Source organism: Malaclemys terrapin, chromosome 12 (assembly GCF_027887155.1).
Source record: "Malaclemys terrapin pileata isolate rMalTer1 chromosome 12, rMalTer1.hap1, whole genome shotgun sequence".
NCBI classification, from domain to species: Eukaryota; Metazoa; Chordata; order Testudines; family Emydidae; genus Malaclemys; species Malaclemys terrapin.
In genome coordinates, this window is record NC_071516.1 from 405,806 (window position 1) to 432,535 (window position 26,730).

Consider the following 26,730-nt stretch of genomic DNA (forward strand, 5'->3'; position numbering starts at 1 on the left):
GGCCCTGCCCATGTGACCTGTTTGGCTGGTGCTTTCCTCAGTGCTCTGTGGTTAGGCCTCCCAGGCCTTCTCCTCCATCCCCTGTTCCAGCACACTGAGCGAGCATCTCCATTGCGCAGCATGCCCTGATGCAGGCGCAGTGAGGCAGCGTGGAGACTGTGTTGTGGGGGATCCCCCGTGTCAGCTGGGGCAGAGAAGCGTGCTGTGAGCCGGTTCTGATGGCTTGGCTGTGCTTGGGGCATGTATGCTTCAGAGCTGTGAGTCTGGGGGGATGCCACGTGGACAGGATCACGAGTGAGGTTCCACTTGAGTTTGAAACAATCCTCTGTGCCCGTTTTTGCAGACACTCAGGAAGTCTTGCTCCTCCATGAAGAAGCTGGATGCAGTTACAGTTAATTGACAGCTCCCCTGGGGAGCGACTTGAAGCATCAGGCCTTGTCGAATTCCAGAGGTATCCTAGCAACAGCCTCGTTTCCAAAATGAACTCAGGAACCTAAACATGGCCCATTTTACATCCCCTTTCCACATCCCCGGCCAGTCTGGAGTGAACAGCCAGGCCACACAGAGAACAATTCCCTGTAAATAGCACTCTCAAAGGCCTGCTGTCCCTACAGCTGCTGTCCAGGCTGGGGCTGGAGTAGCCAGGAGCTGCTCCTGCAGCCCACACTCCTGCCCTGCTCCCCACAGCGCCCCTGCAAGGAGAGGCTGGGGAGAATGACACCAATTACGATCTCTTCCTGCTCCTGGTGTTTTACACTGATCCATAGCGCGCGCGGGTCCTTTATGGAGTAGCTGTGAGCCTCCTGTGGCCAGTGTTCCTGCATTTCTCCCTGGGGAAGGTGTCGTGGGGACAGGCAGGTATGGGAGCTGCTGGAGCTCCCCCGATGTGAGGCACCTACACGGTTCCCAGCAGTGCCACCTGCTGGGACAGGCTTGGCTAGCCTCCCACACCCCTACACGTGCTCCTCTGAGGGCCAATAACATTTCCGTACAATCTGGATTCTCTTGCTAATCCTTTTTCTGAACTGTAATTTCCCCTGAGGCTTCTGTCAGTTTGATGTGGATTTCTTTGGGTTTTTTAAATAGAATTATGGGGTCAGCACTAGTTACAAACTTCTGCATGTGGACAGATCTATTTTAGATAGAAGAGGGGATTAAAGGGAAAAAAGCAGATTTAATTAAGTTGCTAATATTTAAAGAAAATTGATGAACTAAGGCTTTATGAGCTGGCGCAAACACAGAGCATGCCTTCATTATGGCCAGTTTTTATTTGATTTTCTTTATTTTTCAATCCCGAAGTAGTTTTTATTTGTGTATCTGTGCTTTCTTTTTAATCATTTTTAATAAGGAAAATGCACCTCTGTTCACATTTAATTTTGATTTAATTAGTAGGCAGTAATTAATGGCCTTGTAAAATCCCAGTGTTAGCCCTTTAGAGCAGGGAAATAATTTCCCTTTTTAACAATCTGAACAGATGAAAGATTTTCATCTTTTCCATTGCCCAGAAACACCTGATCACCAGCAATAAGGGGCAACTCCGTGGCCGAATGTGGGGCTTCCTTCCCCCATCCTGGGAGAAGAGCACGCCCAGGAAGGAAGGGGTCATTGCACCCTGCTCCAGACCTGCTGCTTTGTTTTAGATCAGGGGCTGGTGAGAGAGAGCTTCCCAGCTGTGCTCTGGAGATGCTGGGATTACGATTGCCCTGGATTCACCTGCTCCTGGTGTGCCTAGAAGTTGGGAGGACGCGCAGAGAGGCCTGTTGCCCCAGGAAGGGGCAGGTGTCAGGGGTTAATGATGCAGATGCGTATTCTGATCTCACCCCAGTGTAAGTCTGGAGTAACTCCATTGACTTCCATTTTACCCTGGCACAGCTGAGATGGGAGCCAGGCCATTGGGGTCTCTGGAGGACTGGCCATAGGAGGGAAATGGTGGTTGTCCCCGTGGCTATCTGCGCTGTGGAATGGCTGCTCTCTCTGCTCCTTTGGCTCTTGGCACTGTCAAGCTCAGCACCTCGGGCTGTCTGCACTGTCACAGCCACTGTTGAGCCCAGAGCAAGGTTTGTTCTCCAGATCGGCTTGGGAGAGGGTGGCTTTGCTCATTGGTCATGCACTCCTGGAGAGGCCTTGGGGATGTTTGGGGCGGGTGCGCACTGGCCACAGCACAGGGTGAGGAGTTTGTCCCTGTGGCACCACTCGCCAGAGCCACCCTGCAGCTTGTCACCATATTTGGTTTCTGTGCTGGTGGGTCTGCGGTGGCAAGGGAGGCAGGCCAGGAACGAGCAACAGTGTGTATCGCTTCAGAACCGGATGTATTGGCAGAGTTGGGGTGGGGGTGGGGGCAAAGACAGGAACTGTGGTGCCTTGGCAGAACTCTGGGTGGGTGGATGAGGGACCAGACTGCACAGCGGGGGGTGCTGCAGCTCAGTGTGGAGGGGGTTTGCAGGATGTGAGGGGCTCTGGGAATGCCATGGGAGCCGGTGGTAGGGCTAGGTGCACTGGTAGAGCTATGCAGAAGATGCTTACCCAAACCTGCCTCCACACTGGTGCCATTCACCCCTCACACCTGTGAACAGGATGGATCACCAAAATCCATCCCAACATTTAAATGGACTGTAAGAAGCCAAATGCAGCACGGTTATGTCTACACTGCGATTAAACACCCGCGCCTGGCCCATCAGCTAACACGAGCTTGTGGGGTTTGGGCTCCCGGGCTGTCCCAGAGCCCAGGCTCCAGCCTAGGACCAAACGTCTACACTGCAATTAGCCCCGGGCCTGAGTCAGCTGACCTGGGCCAGCCGCAGGTGTTTAATTGCAGTGTAGACATATCCCATGGGGCAAATGATCCGGGGGCAGCTGCTGCAGGTGTCCAGCTCAGAGCCCAGGTTAGTGCTATGCACCAAGTTCATTGACTGGCATCTCAGAGAGACAGCCCAAGAAATCAGACAGCTGCATTTTTGTGCTTTAAAAACCTGCATATCCGTATTTTGGCCCAGGTTTCAGAACTGCTCTGATGTCCGACTGGTCATGTGTGTGCCCAAACCCTTTGCTGGTGCATACAATCTTGCTGATTGTACACCAGGTTAGGGGTGTAAATGCAGACTCACTTTCACACCCAAAGCACCCCCTGCTCCTTCTCCAACCCTCCTTGCTGTCTCCCCTCAGGCACCTGCAGACAGTTATCCTGCTCCCCCGTTAGTTGTTGTTTAGCCAAGTGATGCAGATTTAGCTCATTAATCTTCCCTTGTAAATCTATCTTTCCAGCCCCCGGAGTGTGGGCTCTGTTTTTCTTCCTGGCTTTCCAGGTTTCAGGGCTGCTGGCATCTGCTCTGAGCACGGAGTCAGTGTTAAGCAGATGTGGAGCAGGGATATGCTGCTAGTTTGGACTGTTTGCTGGGCATAGGGGCTGGACGGACAGGTTTATCTCCTGGCTGATAATTAGAATCATAGACTATGAGGGTTGGAAGGGACCTCAGGAGGTCATCTAGTCCAACGTCCTGCTCAAAGCAGGATCAACACCAACTAAATCATCCCAGCCAGGGCTTTGTCAAGCCAGGCCTTAAAAACCTCTAAGGATGGAGATTCCACCATCACGAATCTTGTTGCTGTTGTTATGAGCAGAGAAATGCACATTTGTGTATGTGGCCCTTGCACTTTATGGAACAGATACAGCCCCTGCCACGGTGTTTCAGTCTCTGGCAAGGGTTGACATGGGGCAGAAGGATGTGACGCAGAGCAGGCAGGGTCGTTCAGGCAGCGTCGTTCCTGTGCAAGCCAGCTGGGTGACTACCTTATGGCTGCAATACCCGCAGGGTGGGGAGATTGCCCAGGCAACCGGAAGTGTATGTCCCAGGGTGGCTGGCCTCTTTAAATGAAGCAGGTCCGGTGCCCTGTGTCAGAGCAGGTGCTCCTGTTTGGCCAGTTGAGAGGGTGTGGAGCACCTGGGGCTAGAAAGGATCAGGGGGAGTCCAAGAGAGGAGGGACGCGACGCTGACGTACCAGGGAGAAAGCTGAAGAGCAGCAGAGGGGTTTGCTGGCTGATCTCCCCATGATGGAGTGCTAGGGCTGGAGGGGGCAGGACAGAAGAGGACCAACAGATGTCAGTAGGCAACTCCCTCCTAGCAGTGGGAGTTGCCTACTGACACCCAAGCTGGTGGGCCCGGGACTGGAGAGGGCTGTAGTTGGGCTAACCCTCGGAGGTCTCCATGAAGGAGAGCTGGAGCCAGAGGCCGAAGAGGGCTGAGGGCCAAGAGAACAGTGACAGGGTGTGACGAACTGGGCCTGTTCTTGCTGGGGTGTGTGAATGCTGACAGGAGAGTGTGACTAGGATGGTCTGCATCGGGGGATGGGAGTCGGCCCAAGGGAACATACCTGAGCTTGTAACATGAGAACCCAGGAAGGGGTTGGAGGCCAGGTGACTTCGGGCCCGGGAAACTGAACAAAGGCTGTGGGAGGGGTCGCTGAAAGCAGAGTGCTGGAAGCAGGCTGGAGAGATGGCTGGGAGGCAGAGATGGCTCTGACCCCCCCAAAGGGGGGTGGGCTGGCAGGCCCTGGGACCCCAAGCTGGACCTAACTGAGGGGGGCCCTGTTGTCTGTGCCTGCAAGACCTGTCTTGGACTGTATTCCTGTCATCCAAATAAACCTTTTGCTTTACTGGCTGGCTGAGAGTCATGGTGAATCGCAGGAAACCGGGGGTGCAGGGCCCTAACTCCCCCACAATCCGCAACAACTGGTGGCAGCGGCGGGATCTACTGCACCCCGTGGACGGCGCTTCCTGCAGTAAGTGACTGGGGAGCAGTAAAACAAAGGGAAATTGACGGGAACCAGGCCAGCTGAAAAGTGGGAGAGAAACGGTTATTACCCCTGGGAGTGTGTAACCAGCGAGAAGGACTTTTGCAGTAACAGGGTCCCCCGGGGGGATCGCAGCGAGTGGTCCCAGGGGCGGAGGAGTCTGCAGCTCGACCCTGGCAGAGAGGCGGTGACCTCGAGAAGGGCTGGCACACTAGGGGTCCCCCTGGGAACTGTGGGGAGCTGTGAGCACACAGGCCGGTGAGTGGCCAGCAGGAAGATGTATGCCAAGCGGCTTAAGAGCGACCTGGTGGAGCTGTGCAAGCAAAGGCGGCTGCGCATTGGGAGGCTCACCAAAAAACAGCTCATTGCCCAGCTGGAGGCAAAAGATCGCGCAAATGAACTAATCCCTGTGTCTCAGGGAAGCAGCCTGGCAAATGCAGCGCAGGCACCAGTGTCTGTCCCAGCTGGGAGTGGTCAGCCGGCTGCTGAGGGCTTCCCGAGACCCCTCCTTCCTATGCCTAGGGGAAGGGTGGGGAGGAGCCCAGCAAATACCGAAGGCGCCGTGACCCCCCCCCGGCTAGCAGGGGATCCCCCCGGCGAAGCCCGCCGGCCAGCAAAGAATCCTCCCGGCAACGTTCGGCATCCGTGAAGCGGAATTGGCTAAAATGGAAAAAAAAGCTAAAACTGAGAGAGCTGGAGGATCGTGAACAACAAAAACAGCATAAACGGGAGGAGAAAAAGAGACAGAGACAGCATAAACGGGAGAAAAATAAGAGACAAAAACAGCATAAAAAAAAAACAAAGACAAAAGAATAAAAAACAGCGTCAGCATGACCTGGAACTGGCAAGATTAAAGGGCAGCGAACCCCCGGCTGCGGTGAGTGAGGGGGGACCCAGGACTGCACGGAGCTTTAATAAGTGCATCATGGCCCCATACAAGGAGGGGGAGAACATGGATGACTTCCTAAAGGCCTTTAAGACGGCCTGCGAGCTGCACCGGGTTAATCCCGCGGACAGACTCCGGGTCCTTACCCCCTTACTGGACCCCAAAGCCATGGCATTGTACCGCCAACTGGGAGAGGCAGAGAAAGGGAACTACAAACTATTCAAAAAGGCCCTGCTACGTAAGTTTGGGCTGACTCCTGAGATGTACCGGGAAAGGTTCCGAAGTCAAGATAAAACCCCTGAGATCTCATATCTGCAACTAGCCGTCCGCATGGAAAAATACGCCAGCAAGTGGGCTGGTGGGGCCCAGACAAAGAAGGACCTGATTAAACTGCTGGTACTGAAGCAACTGTATGAGCGGTGCCCATCCGACCTGAGGCTGTGGTTGGTGAACAGAAAGCCAGAGAACCCGCGACACGCCGGGCAGCTGGCCAATGAGTTTGTAAAGAGCCGGTCAGAAGATAAAAGGGAGGAGTCCCAAAGAAACAGTCCCACCACAACGCAGAGAGAGAGTCACCATGGGACCTCCCCATGGGAAAATACAGAAAAAACCCATCAGAGGGGAGCATCCGGCATCAGGACCATCCGACCTACTCAAGGGGACCCATGGAACATGGGCTGCTACCACTGTGGCCAAAAGGGCCATATACGGGCCCTAGGCTCAGGAACAGACTGAGCAGACCGAACCCACAGAGGGTTGACTGGGTAAAGACCCAGCCCGGCAAAAGGCAGCATTCCCAGGGAAGGGGGGCTGGCAGAGTACCACCTGCTAAGGAGGGAGGGGAGCTCCAGGCCAGCTCCTCTAGGGGGCTGGATGCTCCAGACTCAGGGTTTTTGGTTTATATGGTAGGCGCGGGGCTGTCCCTCCGGAGAGAGTACCTTGTTCCCCTGAAGGTGAATGGGAGGAAGGTCAATGGATACTGGGATACGGGCGCAGAGGTGACGCTGGCCCGGCCCGAGGTGGTGGCCCCAGATCAGGTGGTGCCCAACACCTACCTGACCGTGACGGGGGTGGGCGGAACACCAGTCAAAGTACCCGTGGCAAGGGTACACCTGAAGTGGGGGGCCAAGGAGGGCCCCAAGAATGTGGGGGTACACCCGTATTTGCCCACTGAGGTATTGATGGGGGGGAACCTGGAGAACTGGCCAAGCAACCCCCAAAAGGCACTGGTTGTAACCCGCAGTCAGAGCCGGCGAGGGGCACTGCGCCCTGGCCTTGGGGGGGGGGGTGCCTTGCCTGAGGCGCAGGACCCTAACCTGGTGGGGAGGGAATGCCCAGGGACACGGCTCAGGGAGGCTGCAGCTTCAGGCCCAGCGGGCGAGGAAAAGCAGGTGGCCATCCCTGTCCCAGCTGCTGAGTTCCAGGCCAAGTTACAGAGAAACTCCTCCTTGCGGAAGATAAGGGACCTAGCCGACCTCAATGCGGTACAAACCATGGAACGAGGTGGCCGGAAAAGGTTCCTGTGGGAGAAGGGGTTCCTGTACCGAGAATGGGCTCCCCCAGGGAAAATGGAGTCAGGGGGGATCAGGAGGCAGCTGGTGGTACCCCAGAAGTATCGCCGCCAGCTGCTGTGCCGGGCCCATGACATTCCCCTCTCAGGGCACCAGGAAACCTGGCATACCCAGCAGAGGCTGCTACGGAGCTTTTACTGGCCTGGGGTCTTTGTTACTGTCCGACAGTACTGCCGATCCTGTAACCCCTGTCAGAGGGGGAGGAAGGCCTGGGACAAGGGGAAAACAGCTTTAGAACCCTTGCCCAGCATAGAGGAGCCTTTTCGGAGGGTGGCCAAGGTTAAAAGGAAGAACAGGAGTACTTGTGGCACCTTAGAGACTAACAAATTTATTAGAGCATAAGCTTTCGTGGACTACAGCCCACTTCTTCGGATGCATATAGAATTCTATATGCATCCGAAGAAGTGGGCTGTAGTCCACGAAAGCTTATGCTCTAATAAATTTGTTAGTCTCTAAGGTGCCACAAGTACTCCTGTTCTTCTTTTTGCGGATACAGACTAACACGGCTGTTACTCTGAAGGTTAAAAGGGCGGCTCTGAACCAAGAGAGCCCAAAGCACAAACCTCCAGACTGGAGCGCTGAAAAAAGACCACAGCCCAGTTGAAGCCCCAGAGGTATGGGGGTGGGAAAAGGGCACAGGCCGCATAAACCTTCCCACATGCGAACTGCGAGTGCCATCAAGCACCCCGACCTAAGGGGGGGCGTAAAACTGGAGGGGCCTGGTGTAATTCTCACCAAGGAATGGGAGGGATGCGGGGGCATCCATGGGAACGGGGGTAGGTTCGAACTTCCCCGGGTCACTGGCTAAAGTGACCCTGCTCAGTTCGGTCTTGAAGGGGGGAGAGATGTGACGAACTGGGCCTGTTCTTGCTGGGGTGTGTGAATGCTGACAGGAGAGTGTGACTAGGATGGTCTGCATCGGGGGATGGGAGTCGGCCCAAGGGAACATACCTGAGCTTGTAACATGAGAACCCAGGAAGGGGTTGGAGGCCAGGTGACTCCGGGCCCGGGAAACTGAACAAAGGCTGTGGGAGGGGTCGCTGAAAGCAGAGTGCTGGAAGCAGGCTGGAGAGATGGCTGGGAGGCAGAGATGGCTCTGACCCCCCCAAAGGGGGGTGGGCTGGCAGGCCCTGGGACCCCAAGCTGGACCTAACTGAGGGGGGCCCTGTTGTCTGTGCCTGCAAGACCTGTCTTGGACTGTATTCCTGTCATCCAAATAAACCTTCTGCTTTACTGGCTGGCTGAGAGTCATGGTGAATCGCAGGAAGCCGGGGGTGCAGGGCCCTAACTCCCCCACAATCCGCAACACAGGGCTCACCTCTGGCCGGTCTGAGGTGAGAGAATGGCAGAACTGGGGGAGTGAGGGAAGGTGAGTATGCCCTCCAACCCTCCCAGTGGAGAGGCCGTGGGGGCTCCGGTGAGGAAGAGCGGGGTTGCGCTTCAGCTGGAGGGGCTCTGGTGTGGCTCTCGTGGCAGGACAGGCGAGGACCAACGAAGACCCCGGGTGGGGTGGAAGGTGCTGGAGTGTGGTATGTGCTACATCGATGGACTGGCTGTCATGGGATTGTAAGGACCATGTGCACTGGAGTGATCAGTGGGCTGTCTGGGGAGTTCTGTTAGGGACTGTTTGCACAAGACTTTTGTAATGAACCAGCCCCAAGGATGGGTCGGTGTTACTGAGTCAAGCAAACCTGACATGGAGCCATCAGGGGCCTGAGAGGGGACGTGGGGGCAGAACCCTGCTGCTAGGGCACCCAGCCGCAAAGGGGTGTCTGGTTGTGTGTCTTGAATGGGTGTTTCCTAGGGATAGTTGAGAAAACAGGTGTAGTTGTTGGCTTGGCAGGGGTGTATTTTCCAGGTATTGCCAGTCACGCAGGGGTAATTCCTAGGTGATACCAGGCAGGTGGGTGTATTTCCTGTGATGTGGTTTGGGCAGGTGTATTTCCCAGGCAATGCTGGGCAGGTGGGTGTATTTTCTGGGTGATGCTGGGCAGGTGAGTATATTTCCTGGCAAGGCAGGGTGGGAGTGTGTATTTGACATATATCAGAGGGGAGCTGTGTTAGTCTGGATCTGTAAAAAGCAACAGAGAGTCCTGTGGCACCTCTGTTAATCTTAAAGGTGCCACAGGACTCTCTGTGGCTATTTGACATAGACGATAATATATGAATAGCATGTAAAGTACATTGAATTGTCCAATGTGTGGGCATCTTACTCACAAAATAAATAAATATATAAATTGTATCTAACAAGATAAATATAATGAAGGTATCATAAAAAGAGGCAGGTCCTGGTATAAATTCTTGCTGGTGGAACTGTATGTCTTTAAGGTGGATTATAGAACTGCAGTTTGGAAGATTGAATGGCCCATAAACATTTTCATATTTCATTAGCCGATTAATGGACAGCTCTTTTTTTGGCAACTTTGCTGATTCTCAGCAGAAATTGTGAGGAGTAAATGAATGCATCTGATGAAACCTTTCTGGGGGCCTGTCCATTATGGATTGCCCCAATTAATGCCCGTGCTGCTCTCCTCGGAGATGCATTCTGCCTGTCCAGTTACTGTTAATAGATTTCTCATAAGTGGCTGGATTGTAAAAACCTCATAACTCAGTTTAATGCCACCAATAAAATTATCTCCGGACGCCTGGCCTGGATTCCAGGCGGCTGCAGGGCAAAGGGAGCTGCTGTTTACCCTTTCGCTCCCTCATTCCAAATAGCATCTTAATTAGAAAACGAAGAGGAAATAGTTGGCTACACAAGCTGCTTTCCTGGGGGGCTGTTTCTGGTGCTGAATTCAGTGCTCATATCCCTGCCAGGATGCTGGGTGGGCATGAAGCTGTCACCGTGTGGAAGGGCTGGCAGCCGCTGGTATCGAGAGCCAGAGCATGCACACCAGAGTAGTGGGGCAGCTGGCTTGCGTTTGGAAGGGCAGTGAGCTGGTGTTTACACACATCACAGTGCTGCATGCAGTTACTCGATGCTGCCCAGCGTCTGAGCCTCACACGCTTTGGGGTGGCTTTGTTCCAGTTGTGTCTCCTGTACTGTCAATCACTCTGTCTTTGGGGGCTGCTCTGGCCCGTGTGACGGGGGGGTCTGAGCTGCACAGAATTATTCTCTCAGTTATGTGTTAGAAGGGAGCGGGGCAGAGATCTGGTGACAGACCCAAGGTCACACAGCAAAGCAGTGGCAGAGCCAGGAATTGAACCCAGGTCTTCCGGGTCCCAGCCCAGGACAAGCGCATTGCTTGCTGTTCCCTTCCCTGAGGGACAGGCTGATCTGAACTAACTCTTGGCAGTGAAAACCATGCAGCCACCGGGACCTTGCTTTGCCTGCCCTCCCCACCCCAGAGCCCTGCTCTAGCCCCTCCCACTCCATGGGCCCAGCTACTGCTCCTCTCTTGCCGGGGGGCTTCTCACTGACTTGGCTCTCACAGCAAGAGTGGAAGCTGTGGCTCCAGCCAGTTCAGTTGCGCTCTCTCAGCACCAACCCTCGCCCTCTGTCCTTCCTCTGCAGATCCACTCGGACTCGGATGAGGGGGACGGGTCCATCAAGTACACCATCTCCGGGGAGGGCGCAGGAACCATCTTCCTCATTGATGAGGTCACAGGCGACATCCATGCCACCGAGCGCCTGGACCGGGAGCAGAAGACGTTCTACACGCTGCGAGCACAGGCCCGGGACCGCCAGACCAACCAGCTGCTGGAGCCTGAGTCTGAGTTCATCATCAAGGTGCAGGACATCAACGACAGCGAGCCCCGTTTCCTGGAGGGGCCCTACATTGGCAGTGTGGCCGAGCTGTCCCCCATAGGTAGGTGTCCTGCACCCGCGCTGAGCACAAGGTGATGGGGGCAAGGAACTGGCAGCCCCTGCTCCCATCCATTACCCTGAGCTGTCAAACTAGAGTCTTGTCCAGCACAGAATCACTTGTCATAAATCCAGGGATTCCAGCCACGACTGGAGCCAAGGGGGGGAATAAATAAGGCAGTTTAGGGAAACATTTGAGTAAATCCTCAGTGCTGATGGCCAGCTGGAGAAGCACGTGGGCTCCCCATGAGCCTGTGCAATGGGAGTGGGCTGAGCTGGGTGCCAATTCCCCCGCTTCCCCGTCTGAGGTTTCCCCAGTTCTACCCCAGCTTTCCTCCACACATGCCGGTCTCTGCTGCTCTCAGGCACTGGGGAGGAGGCCCTAGGCCTTGCTCGAGGCAGGGTCTGCTGCTGGTTAGGATCATACTGAGACTGATATTTCTTGCCATGTCTCCTTGCCTCTAGCTGTGTCTGCGGCACCTACGCTCCCAGCTCTCCCCACCCCTGAGATTCCACCTCCCCCATCTGTCAGTGCCTGGCTGCTGTTGCCTGGTCTATTAATTATATTGATTACTTAAAAATTCCCAGTTAACACTCAGAGGTTTGATTGGTTCTCGTCCCAAGATCAGGGGCCGTATTACTAGAATTCCTTTTGAATTGGGAACCCTGACGTACACGGTCACAACACTCACACTTTTTTTAACAGTGTTAGCAAAGTTTCAAGCCCAGCCAGAAAGGAAGAGGTAGCTCAGAACGAGCTGAGCTGCCCCTTGGAGAACAACCTGAATGTTCACTAGTGCAAATTTCTCCTGTGTTGGTCTGTTCATGTCCCTCAGTCCCAACCCATGGTCCTCCTGCCTTTCCATTCTGGGCTCCCCACACAGTCCTGATCTGCAGCCCCCCTGCTGTTGCAGTGCCAAGTCCCATCCCCCAGCCGTGCTGGTCCTGGCCTGCTGGACCTGCAGCACCCCCCGCTCTATCTGTGCTGCCCTGGCACCCCTCCCCTAGCTCTGCTACCGCATATCAGTCCTCATCCAAGCCCCCATCCTCTTCCATTCCTACCCACCCCACAGCCCTGCCCTGCAGCCCCTCTCCCAGCAGCTCCGGTCACAAGCGCCCGCTGAGCAGAGGCTGGCAGTGGGGTTGAACTAAGTACAATTGTTCCGTAATGGGAGAAAACTTCAGCTGATTGGCTCAGACGTGTAAACTCATCCCTCTCGTTCCTAAGTGAGGGCTAGCACCTCACACATCACACTGCCTCCGCTCCTGTGGTAGCACGTGGTCGGGTCTGGAATGCCGTGCACCAGAGCAGGGTCTGTGCGGGGAGGTTTCCCAGAGCGTGCTAGCCACACTGGGGAGAGGGCAGGATAGGGTCGCACTGGGCAGGTGGTTATTGTGCTTTACTGAGTGTTGGATGTAAGGTGGGGGCGGGGATGTGCAATGGGGCAGCAGCAGGGCGTCTGCCCTTTGTCCCTACTTCATGCTGGTAGTGCATTCTGCTGAGCCCCAGAATCCATTCACCCTTTTCCCTGTTTCTGGGTGTCGTGCTGCTCCCTGTCTGCGTCGGACCAGGGCCATGGGTTGACTGAGGTGGGCAGGCTGCGAGAGGGGAGGTATCCCAGGCAGTGGCACTGCAAATCACTGCTCTCCAAAGGCGCCTCAAGGCAAAAGACAGAGTCAGCCTGACATCAAATGGTAACAGCCGCAGGGGATGAAAAGGGGAGAGTGACAGGTGCAAAGGAAGGAGAAAGCGAGAGGACCAGCAGTGAGCAGAACTGAGAAGAAGGCAGGAGAGCGGGAAGAGCCCCCGAGGAGGCTGGCAGCACAGGGATCATGTGGCACAGGTCCGGCTCCAGCAGGAGGACAGATAGCTGGTTTTCCCATCTGGGGGTGTGACAGGCAGTGCCCTGGAAAGGGGCCCAGGCCTGTTCCTGTGAGCGCCCAAGGAGTTAAGTGCAGTAAGGGAAGGGCTCTCCTTAGGGCCTGGCAGGAAGCCGGAGGGTCAGTCTCTTGCTGTGTTTCCTGGATGCTCTGTTCATTCAGAGCCCTGTGATGGCCTCCAGCACACGTACAGATGTGCAGAAATCATTACACCAGAGGGGCTGCTGCTGACTGAATTCCTCCTGACATGCGGTTTCAGCCCCTGTCAGGAACGCTCTACTCCTTTGGCCAAGAACGCCATCAGTCACAGACCAGGGCTCCTGGACAAATGGCAGGCAGGATGCAGGCAGCGAGGGGGAGACGCACCCCCCCTTCCCAAAAGGGGGAGGCAATGAAATTAACGTAGTTTGCCTGAGCAATGTTTAAAAAGGGCGGAATTCTCAACTCTGCATGTTAGACCAGGAGCCCCGTGCTTTGAAAATCACTAACAATTACGGAGCTGCCTGATCACAGGCTGATGTGAACAAGACGTATCAAAGGAGACAGTGTCTGTGCAAAATTGGAGATCAGAGGGAGAAAGAAACTCGGTTTCAGAACATGAAAGGAGGCGATTCCTGCAAATTAAAATCCTCAGAAGTGAAAAGTAAAGAGAAGTGTTTGGCGCAACGTTGGATGTGCCTCTGCCTTGTCGCTCCAGAGGCGGGGACCTGACAGTCAGGAGCCAGCGCTGACCGACAGCCTCTGTCCTGCCGACCCAAGGCAGCCCCAAATTAGTGAGTGTGAGCTGGCTTCCTCATGGCTCCCCCTTCACAGTGGGGCCTCCAGTAGCCTGGCCAGCCCCAAAGGGAAGCAAAGACTGTGGGGAAACCACTCTGGGGCCCAAGGCCAAAACTCTGAAATGTCAGGGCAGATGCTTCCTCCTCGCCAGCCGCCACCCTGCGCTGGAGAGCAGAACAGAGCTGGGCTGCAGCAGGGTTGGCCTTATGTCCCAGCTGACCCCCAGCTACCAGGAGAGGGGAGAGCTCCCTGTGCGGCAGAGGCGGCCAGCGCAGCAGCACAAAGTCCCCGGCAGCAGCTGGGGCAGAGATCTGGAGAGTCCATCCAGACACCCACAGAGTGCTGCTGACAATGCCCCGAGGCCCCAGGCCATCCAACACCCCGGCTTCCTTCCGAGAGCTGTACACAGGGCTCAGGTGCTGGAGAGACAACCGTCCTGCGTGCTACACCACCGGCAACAGTGTTGGGTCCTGCTTCTGCCGAGCCAGTGACACTGGGAAGCAGCTTCACTCGGGGCACTGCACTGGGGGGGGGTGTTTATGGGGGAGCAGCTCCAGCCAGGGCACTGCATGGGGGGGCAGGTAACTGGAGTGGGGGGGCAGCTCTGCCCGGGCACTGCATGGGGGGCCGGGTAACTGGAGTGGGGGGCAGCTCGGCCCAGGCACTGCATGGGGGGCTGGGTAACTGGAGTGGGGGGGCAGCTCTGCCTGGGCACTGCATGGGGGGGGCCGGGTAACTGGAGTGTGGGGGGCAGCTCTGCCCTGGGCACTGCATGGGGGGGGGCGGGTAACTGGAGTGTGGGGGGCAGCTCTGCCTGGGCACTGCATGGGGAGGTGTTTATATGGGGGGGAGCTCAGCCCAGGCACTGCATGGGCGGGGCCCGTGTGTATGGAGCGTTGGGTACTGCACTGGACCTGGCACGTAATGGGACAGTGACGATGGCACCACAGACTGTATGTAAAAGGCCCCAAGCCTCAGTGTGGCCCGTACCCTGGCCAGGCCAAGTCCAGCTGACAGAGCAGCTGGCTGGCCCCTCGTGTGGGCAGGGGCCTTGCTTTGTGTGCCAGGCGTGGCTGAGATCCTGGGCAGTGGGTCGGCTGTTAACTGAACGCTGCGCCCGGAGTCAGTGCATAGGACCTGCTTCGCCCAGCGCCCAGGCGGGTGGGGAATCAGTCGCCCCCAGATCTGAGAGTCAACTTCTGAGGAGGTTTTTCATTAAAGTTCAGGAGATCCATACGTGCAATATATCCTCCCCGAGCAGCAGCCTCTGCCCTCGCTTCTGAGCATAGGCCATCAGGGAGCACCGGAGGGCAGGGAATGCTGGGGGGATACTGCGCTGCTCAGGGGAATGTGCCCTTGTCTCTGGTACCAGGATCTGGGTTAAAGCCCGGAGGTGCTGCATGGAATGAGTTTGACGGTCTCTGCTCAGGCCCCAGTGGCAGGGGTTTACCCCTGGGACCCATCCATCCATCCATCACTGCTCTGGAAAGGTCCAGGACCCAACTGTTATGGAGGGGCCCTGCAACTTGGCGACCAGGGCTGTCATTTGGCAAGATTTCCTAGCCTTTGCTCCCTCAGCCAACCGAAAGGTGCGGGATCATCGACAGCTCCTTTTCCAGCCTGCCCTGCCCTACCTGTGCTCTTACCGGGTCCTCCTGCCGGCCAAGACAGGATCGACCAGCCGAGAAATTCTCACGCTGTCATGTGACCTGCAGAAAGCCTGGGCAGCTCCCTGCCAGGTCCCCAGTTGCAGCCCCGACCTAGAGCTCCCCAGGGACGGGCATGTTCCTGGTGCACAGAAAGCAGTTAAGCAAACATGGTCAGATGGGCTCCTGCAACCCTGGGAGCAGATCAAGGGACAGTATTTGCCTAAAGGAAGAGGACTGATTGGGAGGGAAAGGCGTCTGATTTCCCAGCATCTACGGGAATTGCAAACAATGGAGATTTAAGCAAACTATTTCTGAGGAGCTGAGGGCGGTTACACAAAGCCAGCTCTGCTCTCGGCCCAGGATCAGGCAGCAGAGATGTGACGGGCTGGGAGGCTGGGAAAGGCGCCAGCTGCCGAAGAGAATGTGCCAGACGGGCCCTGGGCTGGGAGAAGGGGAGTCTGGTGGCAGTAGGGGTTGAGATGCATAAAGGGCAGAGGAGAGGGAGTTTCTCCTCCTGAATCAGAAGCTCCCTGGAGCTCAGCCGCGGGAACCAGGCTGTACACACTCTGGACCCAGGGCTCCCTCCAGGCATATGTGAAGTGTCTTGGCCAGTGCTGGGTACAGGGTGTTGGGACACTGTGCTGCCGTCGCAGGTGGAAATTACCTTACAGTCTCACCCAGCACCCCAGGACTGGCCACAGGCACCGGGCAGCAGGGGCTTTCCAGAGGGAGCTGACTCTTTGCAAGCCACCGGCTTCTTATCTAGCCATTTCACTGGGGTGCCTGAGACATGGGGAGCTGCAAGGATTCATCCACCAGGCCAAGGTCCTCTGAGTTTCCACCACGCCACACTGCTCGGGAGTTTAGAGTGCAGCTGTGTGGGGCAGCCAGGGACTTCTGCAGGGAGCTGGGTTGGGGTTAGAGGGGATGGGGCACAGAACTTATCCGCTGGGCTCTGGCTGGCATTGTGCTCAAGGTCCTGCAAGCACCCAGGGGCGGGGGATATAGGGTCTTTTCAGGGAAGATTCTGCGTAGCTGGGTGAGTGCTGAGGCTGCTGCTGCTAAGGGTGCGCTGAGCTCTTGCAGCTCTGAACAGGGCCACTTGCTGTCTCTGCTTGGAGCCTAAGTTCCCTCTAAGCTGCGAGGCCGGGCGGCCACCCAGCAGGCTATCAAGTGCCGTGCACTTCAGGTATCCCTCCCCCCACTGCTCCTGCCCTCTGCCTTGGAGCCCCTGGCCAGCTGCTCCCAGGACCTCCTGCTTGCTCTGTGTGTGTGCACACTGATGTCAGGGTGTCCCCCACCCCTGTACCCCATCTCCACAGAGTGGGAGAGGGGACACACATGACAGGGCTCAGGACGGAGAGAGCTTGCTGGCAGCTGTTGCTGTGTCTGAATACACAGGCTTCAGACTGCTGAGTGCCGATCTACTTAAAAGGGCAGCGTACTTATGGGGGCAGCGCGTGTTACTCTCTGTCACGCACACACACACACAGTCTCACACACACACTCTGTCTCTGTCTCTGTCACTCACACACAGAGTCACACACACAAAGTCACACACACTGTGTGTTTCTGTCTCACATACACACACTCACTCTGTCTTTCACACTCACCTCCCAACACATACTTGTATTATTGTTGTTGTTACTTGATACTTCTTTCAAAGTGTGGTGTTTTAGTTTTTTGATTGGTCTGTGCATTTCAAAATTTTGATTTCTCTCTTACATTTACTTTTAATTCTTTGAGTAGTGAGTTCTAAAATGCCCAACTTGCCCTAGCTGGAGTAATTATCCCTATAGTAACTTTTAAAAAATAAATATTATATCTAGGTTTTTTGTTTCTACTGGGGTGGTGCACATCCGCACATTACCTCAGTATGGCGTACATAACAAAATTCATTCTGCACATAGATGAAAAAAATTGGAGGGAATGCTGCAGGCTGGCAGGCCCCAGTGTCTGCGCCTCGTTGGGGTGGGCAGCGGCTGCAATCATCACATCATGGGCAGGGGAGGGTAAGGCAGAAGGCACGGTGCGGAGCCTAGTTACTTATGAAGCCACTTCTGCTGCTTTCCCTGCCATCTCAGGGACAAGGGGCTGAGACCTGCACACCAGGGGTAAACATGAATGGATCCCATTCCTGACCAGTCTCCAGTGCCCTGGGGACCAGCCAGCAGACCCTGCAGCAGTCCCACTGCCATGCTCTGCCTCTCACAGAGAACCTTTTTGCTGAGATGCTCTCGAGAACAGGGGATGGAAGGGCCGTTCTGCACTGACTCAAAGCCCTCAGCAGCTCTAGCCCCAGCCTGGGAGCAAGGCCCTACTGCAGGTGCAGCTCTGCACTTTGGGCAGAGGCAAATCCCTGGTGAAGAGGCCTGGGGTGTGCTGAGAAGGCAGGACAGACCCTGTGGGGAACCAGCCAGGTGTCTGGGAACCATGGGAATTCCCTGATATTAGCAAGTGATAAAATCAGCTGAGTTTTGGGCTCCCTTTCCAAGCTCCCCTAGGGCCGATTAACAGCTGCCTGCTGCCCCCAGGCCAAAGACAAATCCCACAGAGTCAGAGTCCAAGGGCCCAATCCTGGCATCATCAGAGGCTGTGCACATCTGCGTGGCACCTTGCAGGATCAGCCCATGGCAAAAAGATCCTGGTGAAATAGGCATCCTGTGACTCAGGGACCATGTTTCCCTCCCCCGTTTCCCTGGGTAGCAGCAAGTCTCATCAGGCCAGATTAGAGACGATTTGGCTGTGCAGACAAAGCTTGGGGTCAGGCCCTGCCTTTAGCCCAAAGTCAGCTGGCTGCAGAAGTGATTATTGCCAAGAGAAATTGTTTAATCTCCCCACTGGAAGCGGAGAAAAGGGATTTGTTCAGGGTGCAATCAGTGTTTACAGGCGGCTCTGAATGTTTAATAGAAAGTGCTCAGAACATTGGAGCTTGTCTGGAAGCTCTTGGGCTGGGAGCGACCAGGAGCCAGGCTCCGCATGCTGGAGCAGAGTAGACACAGACCCTAGCTCGGCGCTGGGATCTCTGGGCTGGGGACACACTGCAGACTCTGGAATCCTTTTCAGAGAGTGAGTGTCCTGAGTGCTCTCTGCTCCTGGGGCAGGGGCATGTTCATGGGGCTCCCTGCTCCCATGCTGCTTTGGGGCAGACTTTCCCCTCTTCTGTGCCTGTCTGCATGCCCAGTGCCCCAGGGCGCTGTGCTTATCTGTGTGCCCCTGGGCCCCATGCCTGTCTGGAGGCTGTCCCCCAGCCCCATGGACCTGTCCTGTAGACTTCTTTGTCTAAGTGTCCTCCATAGGCTGCTCTGTTTTGTAGCATTTCATTAGTCACTTTTTTGCGAGCTCCATCTGCAGCTGGGTTAGTTCCTGCCTGCGTGTGGCCACAGGAGCGAGAGCTCTGAGTCTGCAGTGAAATTCCCTCTGGGCCGGGCTCAGCATTCTACCAAAACAGGCCATTCTTGGGGATGCAGAAGGCTTGTTTCTGCTCCGATAATCTTTCAGCATTGGGGTTTATTTCCTTCCCGGACATGCCGCCCACTTGCTCCTGGGAGGCACTAGCCGCTTCACCTGTTGGAACAAGAGGGAACCTTGAAAATTTTATCATTTAAAAAATCTTGGTGGTGGCTGCTGCTGCTGCTGTGCCCAGGCCTGGGCCCTGCGAGTGCCACGTCTGCGGGCAGCTCTGCCCAGTAAATTCTGCCGCCAGGGCACAGTCTCCCTCTCTGTCTTAGAGAGTGCGAATAATCCACAGCTGGTCTGGGGCTGACCAAAGAATTTCACATGGAAAACCAAAGTGCAGCTCTGCAAGCGGTTAAAGGGGCCAGACCCCGCCTGCGCCGACCCTCTGCCCTGGTACACGCCTGTGTGACCGGAGTGGAGAGCCAGAGGCCTCGGCTGTTATTTGGGGCCAGAATTGTAGCTTGTGAATGGATGCAGTGTGGGGAAAGACTAGGGGCAGCCATGAAGTGCCTGCCATGCCCGTTGTTCATGGGACCATGGAGTTGAGCAGCAGGCCTTGAGGCTAGCCAAGAGGGGTGGACCATGGCGGTCCCTGCCAGGGAAGGGGCACTTTGTCGCCACCGTTACAGAGGCTGGCTTGCTTGCTTGCTTGCTTTCTCATTAGGTGCCAGGACTGTTGGTGAGCTGTGATGCAGAAGATGCTCTCAGTGTGTCTCTGCCAGTCTCTGTCTCTTTCTCCCATACACCTGAGCACCTCACAGCTCTGTTGGGCCAGTGCCAGCCCTGCTCCTGGCCGAAGCTCCCTTCTGCTCCCTGAATCAGGACATTAGATTTCATCTCCCTTCTTCCCTGTCCAGCTGTGACTGCGGTGCTGCCACTCAGGATGATGCACAGTGCCCTGGAAGGGCAGCCGTCACCGCAGGCGGGGTCGGCAGCTGAGACCCTGCGGTAGGTCGGTCCCAGGAATCTCCCGCTTGGGACGGATGGTTCTGGGGCTGGTATGGGAGGTCTTGGCTAGGTAGAAAAGGGAGGCCAATCAGGTAGCATGGGCCTTTTCTGCACAGAGCTGTGATTATGTCGCTGAGACTGCGAGATGAAATTCTGCAAGGCAGGACAGGGAGCGGGCGCTGGGCCCTCGGGGCGGGGAGTGGGAGGGGGGCTGCATTGCTGAGATGGACAGGGAACAGGCGCTGGGTGCTCGGGGCGGGCGGCTGCATTGCTGAGATGGGCAGGGAACAGGCGCTGGGTGCTCGGGGCGGGCGGCTGCATTGCTGAGATGGGCAGGGAACAGGCGCTGGGTGCTCGGGGCGGGCGGCTGCGTTGCTGAGATGGACAGGGAACAGGCGCTGGGTGCTCGGGGCGGGCGGCTGCGTTGCTGAGATGGGCAGGGAACAGGCGCTGGGTGCTCGGGGCGGGCGGCTGCATTGCTGAGATGGGCAGGGAACAGGCGCTGGGTGCTCGGGGCGGGCAGCTGCATTGCTGAGATGGACAGGGAGCAGGCACTCGTTGCTTGAGGGGGGGGCGGCTGCATTGCTGAGATGGACAGGGAGCAGGCGCTGGGTGCTCGGGGCGGGCGGCTGCATTGCTGAGATGGGCAGGGAACAGGCGCTGGGTGCTCGGGGCGGGCGGCTGCATTGCTGAGATGGACAGGGAGCAGGCACTCGTTGCTTGAGGGGTGGGCGGCTGCGTTGCTGAGACGGACAGGGAGCAGGCGCTGGGTGCTCGGGGCGGGCGGCTGCATTGCTGAGATGGGCAGGGAACAGGCGCTGGGTGCTCGGGGCGGGCGGCTGCATTGCTGAGATGGGCAGGGAGCAGGCGCTGGGTGCTCGGGGCGGGCGGCTGCATTGCTGAGATGGGCAGGGAGCAGGCGCTGGGTGCTCGGGGCGGGCGGCTGCGTTGCTGAGATGGGCAGGGAGCAGGCGCTGGGTGCTCGGGGCGGGCGGCTGCGTTGCTGAGATGGGCAGGGAGCAGGCGCTGGGTGCTCGGGGCGGGCGGCTGCGTTGCTGAGATGGACAGGGAGCAGGCACTCGTTGCTTGGGGGGGGGCTGTGTTGTTGAGATGGGCAGGGAGCAGGCGCTCGTTGCTCGAGGGGCTGTGTTGCTGAGATGCGCTGTCATTCTTGATCAGCTGATGTTGTTCTGAAGTCCGTGTTTTCATGCTGGGCATGCCCTATGCCGGGCTATGGAGCGTTTATATCAGCTGTAGCTACTTGGGCATCCAAAATCAGCAAGGGGCTGAAACTGACCTGGCAGCCAGCGTGCAGGTGTGCTCCCTTTTCCACCAGCCCAGCTGTCGTCTTGCCTAGAGCCAGGTGCTCCTTTGTGGGGGCTGGTCTGTGCCAGGCATCGGGCCAGCTGAGACATGGTGTGGGTGGCAATAAAAGAAAGAGGATGTGGAGCTTGGGACTGACCCTCAAGGGACTCCATAGTGTGGAGATCTGGGAGCAATGGCCCGTGCTGCCCCCCCGGCATCAGCCTGGCAGGAAGAACTAAACCAGCTGAATGTGGTTGCTCTGGCCCCTGCCAGGTCTCTGATGGGTCGACAGCAGGCCAGGGCCTGTGGGATCAGCTGCTGTCCGTCAGCATGAGCAGCGCTGTCTGCGCTCTGGTGCCCGATGGCAGGGGGTAGCCGTGTCTGAGGCGGCTCTGTGGCTAGCATGCTGTGAAATGGAAGATGGGAGGCTGGGTGCTGGTTTGCAAGGCAGGGTGTGTCGGGTGATGGCTCCCTGAGTGCTGGGTGGTGTGAGAAAGCTCTGTTAGGTCTGTGCCAGGGGTACTCAGGCGCTAGATCCAGGTTGCCCACTGTAGCCAAGAGCTTAGAGAGCTTGAATGGCCCAAGCTGGGAGAAGGACGTTGTGTGCCGTGTGGCTCCATGTTCAGTGGCTGGTGCCCAAAGAGGCCATCCCGGGGCGGGACCCTGCTGACGGAGCCACCTCTCCCCCCGCCCCCCTCCAGCACGTCCCCAGCAGCTGGGGGTCAGCGGACTGCTCCCTGCTCAGGCCCAGCGTGCTCTGCCCTGGTCAGGGAGCAGGCCGCTGCTGCCTCCCAGCTGGCTCCGTCCTGTTCCCTGACTGACTGCCAGGGAGAGTGGCTGAACGTGCGGGGGAGGACACATGGAGAGAAGGCCAATCTGCGGGGGCACTTGCCCCCCCATGTCCTCCCTACATGTCACCTCTGAGTGGGATGCAGGAGCTACTACACTGGGAAAGGGGGGTGGGGAGGGGGACTCCCTGGCCTCTTGCACAGTGGAGCAGAGTCCTGCAGAGATTCCTTGTGCTGGAGCCTGTCCTCACCTGCGCAGGGCCTTCCTTCCCACCCTGCTGTGGCTCCTGCAGTGATGGGACTAGCCTGAGCCAGGAGCTGGGCTAGCGCGAGTGCATCCCTTGGAGCTGGTCGTAGTCAGGAGGGGGCTGGGAGAGAAGGGCTCTGGGCCGTGGATGTGGGGCACTCTGCATTCTGCATGGGTCTGAAGCATTCACCCTTGGCTGGCATCTGGACTGGCGTGTGCAGGTCCCTTTCCAGCCTGCCAGGTCCTTGTGGGTTCTGAGCGGGGCCTGTTTGCTTTCCGTTGCCTGTTGACATTCATTGTAGCTAAATGCTGCCGGAGCGAGTGGCACAGTCAGTGGCAGGGCCGGCTCCAGGCACCAGCCCACCAAGCATGTGCTGGGGCGGCGCCTGGAGGGGGGCGGCGCGGCGGGGCGCTCCGGCCCGAGAGCGGGACCGCGACTGGGCTCACCACCCTCCCCGTGGCGCTCCAGCTGCCGGGGAGAGCGGAGCCGCAGTGGGCTCACCGCCCTCCCCGTGGCGCTCCGGCCGGGCGGGAAGAGCGGGGCCTGAGCCTGGCTCGCCGCCCTCCCCCCAGTGCTCCGGCCGGTCGGGGAGAGCGGGGCCCCGGCCGGGCTTGCCGCCCTCCCTCCGGCGCTCCGGCCGGTCAGGGAGAGCAGAGAGCCGCAGTGGGCTCACCGCCCTCCCCCCAGCGCTCTGGCTGCCGGTGGCTCTCCGCCCTGCTCCTGGCACTCTGGCCGCCGGGGAGAGCAGAGAGCCCCGACCGGGCTCTCTGCCCTCCTCCCGGTTTTCTGGCCGCCGGGGGCTCTCTGCCCTCCCCCCGGCGCTCTGGCCGGTCGGGGATTGCGGGCCCGCGGCCGGGCTCGGCGCCCTCCCCTGCAGTGCTGGGGGAGGGGGGTCGGGTGGCTTTTTTGCCTAGGGCAAAAATGGAAGATGGGAGGCTGGGTGCTGGTACCCTAGGGCAGCAAAAAAGCCAGAGCCGGCCCTGGTCAGTGGCGTCCGGTCCAGAGTGTGCTGCGAATGGGGGTCGCAGGCTCCCGGGAGTGCTGAGAGAGGAAGGTCCAGAGGAGGTGGGAGAGGCAGGGAGGTGTGCGTGTTAAGCCCAGAGCTGGGCTCTGAGAGGCGCTGCGGCCCCTGCGCTAAACGCCAGGTGCGTCCCCAGAGTGGAGGATCTAGGGGAAGGGCGAGTGCCTGGGAGACTCCTGTCCCTGCTCACTGCCAGTGCGGGCAGGAAGAAGAGATGGTTTGGGGAAGGGGGCAGAGCTGGGCCAGCACTCCAGGGGCGGGGATTGGCTGGGCCGCTAGAGAGCTCAGCCCCACCCCAGGGCATGGTGGGAAGGATTTTCCTTATGCCTCCCCCTAGCCACAAGCTCTGCCAACAGTTGCCCGGCGTGAGGCCCACAGACAGGTCCTAGCCACTTCTGCAGCCGCCAGAACCCTCCCTCCCGGCTTACAGCAGTCAGTGCAGCGCTGCGCACACCCAGCTTGGCCAAGCAATGCATGGTGGGCTGCGGGGGGAGGCCATGGCAGTGCAGAGGCCCAGCTGGGCTTCGCCACAGCTGGCAGTGCCAGCCTCTCACTGTCTGCCCCGGCCTAGCAGTACTTTCTAGAGCACTATTCAATGATTGATGTACAAGGAGAGGCACAGGAGCAGATCAGAACAAGCTCCGCGCAGAGGAGATGCTTCCCGTAAACCAAACCCTCTATCAGAGCCCCAGAGGAGGGGATAACGTTCACAGGTGCGCCCCTGCTGTTGCCCATGTGCACAGAGCATGCGCGCGGGTGGGCTGCAAGGAGGTGGAGAAGCTGCCAGGCAGCAACCAAGTGGCAGCTTCCCTTGCCTGTGCCTCCCAGACTGCTGCTGTCCTCCTCTGGGGCGGGCCAGTCGCTCTCTGCGGCTGTCGTCCATTTCCTGGCTGCTCCCCTAAGGGTGGCTGTGGATGCAGACGTGCCTCTCTGCGGTTACAGCTGGTTGCATTGCTGCAGGAGGAGCCTTGGTGCTGCCAACGCCGCCTCCGGCAGCTTCATGTCTCTCTCGGGCACCAGTGTGACAGGGGCTAGCGTGGGAATTGCCCGTGGCTGGGCAACGTGTGCACAACAGCCTGGCGTGATGGGACGCGGTCGCGTGCGGCTCCCTGGAGGAGGGCTTGGTAGCTCCCCCTTCGCTTGCGGGGCTCGGCGGGAACAGCCCTGAGAATCCCTTTGCTGGAGACACTGCTCGTTAATCTGCACTGATTTCCTCAAGCCAGAGCTGGACACAATTCCTCTGCCAGCTGGGTGCATAAGAGGAGACCCCTCCCCAAATTGCTAATCCTGGCTTCCTGCCGGCCAGAGCAGAGATTAATTGTGCCGCAGCATTTCATGGCTTCAGAATTAAGGGCTGCGTTATCTCCCCACACAGCTCTACAGAGATTGCTCTTGGTGCTGGGGGCAGTGACTCCGACAGCACCTTCTGGGGGCATCTGGCAGCCAGCACGCTGCTGGGCCCCCTTCCGCAGCCAGCCTCCAAGGAGCATGGCCACCTGGGCAAGCGCTCGCTTTGTAAAGGCGTCGTGTGGGGAGGGTGTTTATTCCTCTGGTGCCATTGCGGGCAGTGGTGTAGCCAGCTTCTCAGTGCAGGGGGAGCAACCATAAAAAAGGCGCCCCCCCTTGGCGCCTCCTCTGGCCGCTCCGCACCCCCCCCTCCCCCTGTTGGCTCCTCCGGCCACGCTGCGGCCATGCTGTGCCCCCCCTCAGAGGGGCTCGGGGGGGGCTGGGCACAGGGGAAGGGGTGGCTGGCGGGCACTACTCGCTTCTCCTGAGGGCTGGGGGGAGCGGAGCAGTGGGGCGGGCAGCAGCTGGCGGGCAGATCCCCTCTCCCCGGCAGCTTCCTGGTTCCCTCGCCCGGGCAGCCCAGCAATTTTTTCAAAAGCGGAGCCTGCTGGGCCGCTGCTGGGCTCCTGCAGGCAAGGGGGGGGGCAGCACGGCCGGACTCCGGAGGAGCCATTTGGGGGCGGCGGGCGCGGCCGGAGGAGCGAAGCGGCCGGGCTCCTCGGCCATCGTGCCCCACGCTCAGCGCGGCCGCCTCCTGCAGCGGCTCAGGGCTCGGTGGCCGAGCGCTCCGCAGCTGGCGGGCAGATCCTCTCTCCCCGACAGCTTTCTGCTTCCCTCGGCCCGGAAACAGGAAGCTGCCGCAGAGAGGGGATCTGCCCGCCAGCTGCGGAGCGCTCGGCCGCCGAGCCCTGAGCCGCTGCTGCAGGCAGCCGCGGGCGATGTTGGGCCGCGTGGGGCGCAATGGCTGAGGAGCCGGCCCCTTCGCTCCTCCGGCCACGCCCGCCGCCCCCCCCCCCTTCCTATGGCTCCTCCGGAGTCCGGCCGTGCTGCCCCCCCACTTGCCTGCAGGATCCCAGTGGCGGCCCGGCAGGCGCCGCTTTTGAAAAATGTACTGAGGGGAAGCGGCTGCTTCCCCTGAACCCCTCCAGCAACGCTACTGATTGTGGGGCCTGTTGTTCCAGAACAGAACCAGGTGGGGCTCTAGTAGAAGAATGCCATTGTCGAATGGGCCCCGCCCAGCGTTCTGACAAAGGGGGTCCCCCAGCCCGGGCTCTGAAGGGGAAGCACACAGTCTCTCCAGTCTGCAGTGGCAGATTTGCACCTTTGCAGCCAGGAGAGTGAGAGACACAGATCCTATCCTGTCTGATTCATTAATTTTTATGTACAGTTGTTGGTTTCCTCTGATTCCCCAGTGCGAGCTGGCCAGGGGAGGAACTTAGGTCTTTATCTCATTTTACGTGTCTAATTATCTCTCTGGCTATGAATTCAGGGTTCCTGGAGATGGGATGTGGGTTATGCAGCACATGATGGATGTTTAGATTTTATTTATTGTATTTTTATGGCAAAGGCAGATGCCAGAAATGAACTAAAAGTAGGAGGACAAGATGTACTCGCAGCGGGTGCTGCTCTGCTTTGGGATTGAGCACTAATGCTTAGAAGAGAGGGCAGTGGATGTAGTGCTTAGAGCAGAGGCGTCAGTGTCAGGATTCCTGGGCCCTATTCCTGGCTGCGGGAGGACAGTGGGTGCAGTGGTTAGAGCAGAGGGGTTGGAGTCAGAACTCCTGGGCTCTGTTCCTGACTCTGTGTGTGTGTGTGTGATCTTGAGCAGCAGCATTACATGTTTGTGTCTCAGTTTCCCCATCTGTGACATGAGTTGAGTGCTCTCTACCTGGCTGGTGTCATGGGGGCCATTTAGGGCTCTGTGAAACACCCTGCACGTTGCAGAGGAAGGATGGCAGAGATGAGCAGTGGGTTTGTTCTCCTCAGGACAGCTGCTCCCAGCAGTGGTATTGTGCCCACTGACAGCTGGTTCTGTGAGCTGCTCCTGCTCCGTGTATGCTGGCAGCATGGGGCTGTCAGGAGCGCATCGCCATGGGGCTCTCAGCACTGCACAGCTTCGTCATTGCATCACTTGCAGGTCCTGGTCTTGATCTCCAAGCTCTCAATGGGCTGGGCCCAGGCCTGTAGCTGAGGGACCGTCTCTCCCCCAACCAAGAGGCAGCTGTGATTGTCTGCAGCAGTTGAGCTCTCAGCAACGGGGGGTGACTGTTAGAGCATGAGTCTTCGCAGCAGGCTCCCAGGAGAGCTAGGAATGGCC

At 58.0% G+C, this 26,730-nt stretch overlaps 1 protein-coding gene across 2 annotated transcripts in view; it reads left to right on the plus strand.

Moving 5' to 3' along the window:
• Nucleotides 1-26,730, plus strand: part of CDH22 (cadherin 22) — a 153,731-nt gene that overhangs the window by 48,155 nt on the left and 78,846 nt on the right. For both annotated transcript variants that reach the window (XM_054046240.1, XM_054046241.1), the window contains exon 3: nucleotides 10,760-11,054. In XM_054046240.1, the coding sequence (XP_053902215.1) occupies nucleotides 10,760-11,054 (295 nt within the window). The remainder of the gene's footprint in view (nucleotides 1-10,759; nucleotides 11,055-26,730) is intronic.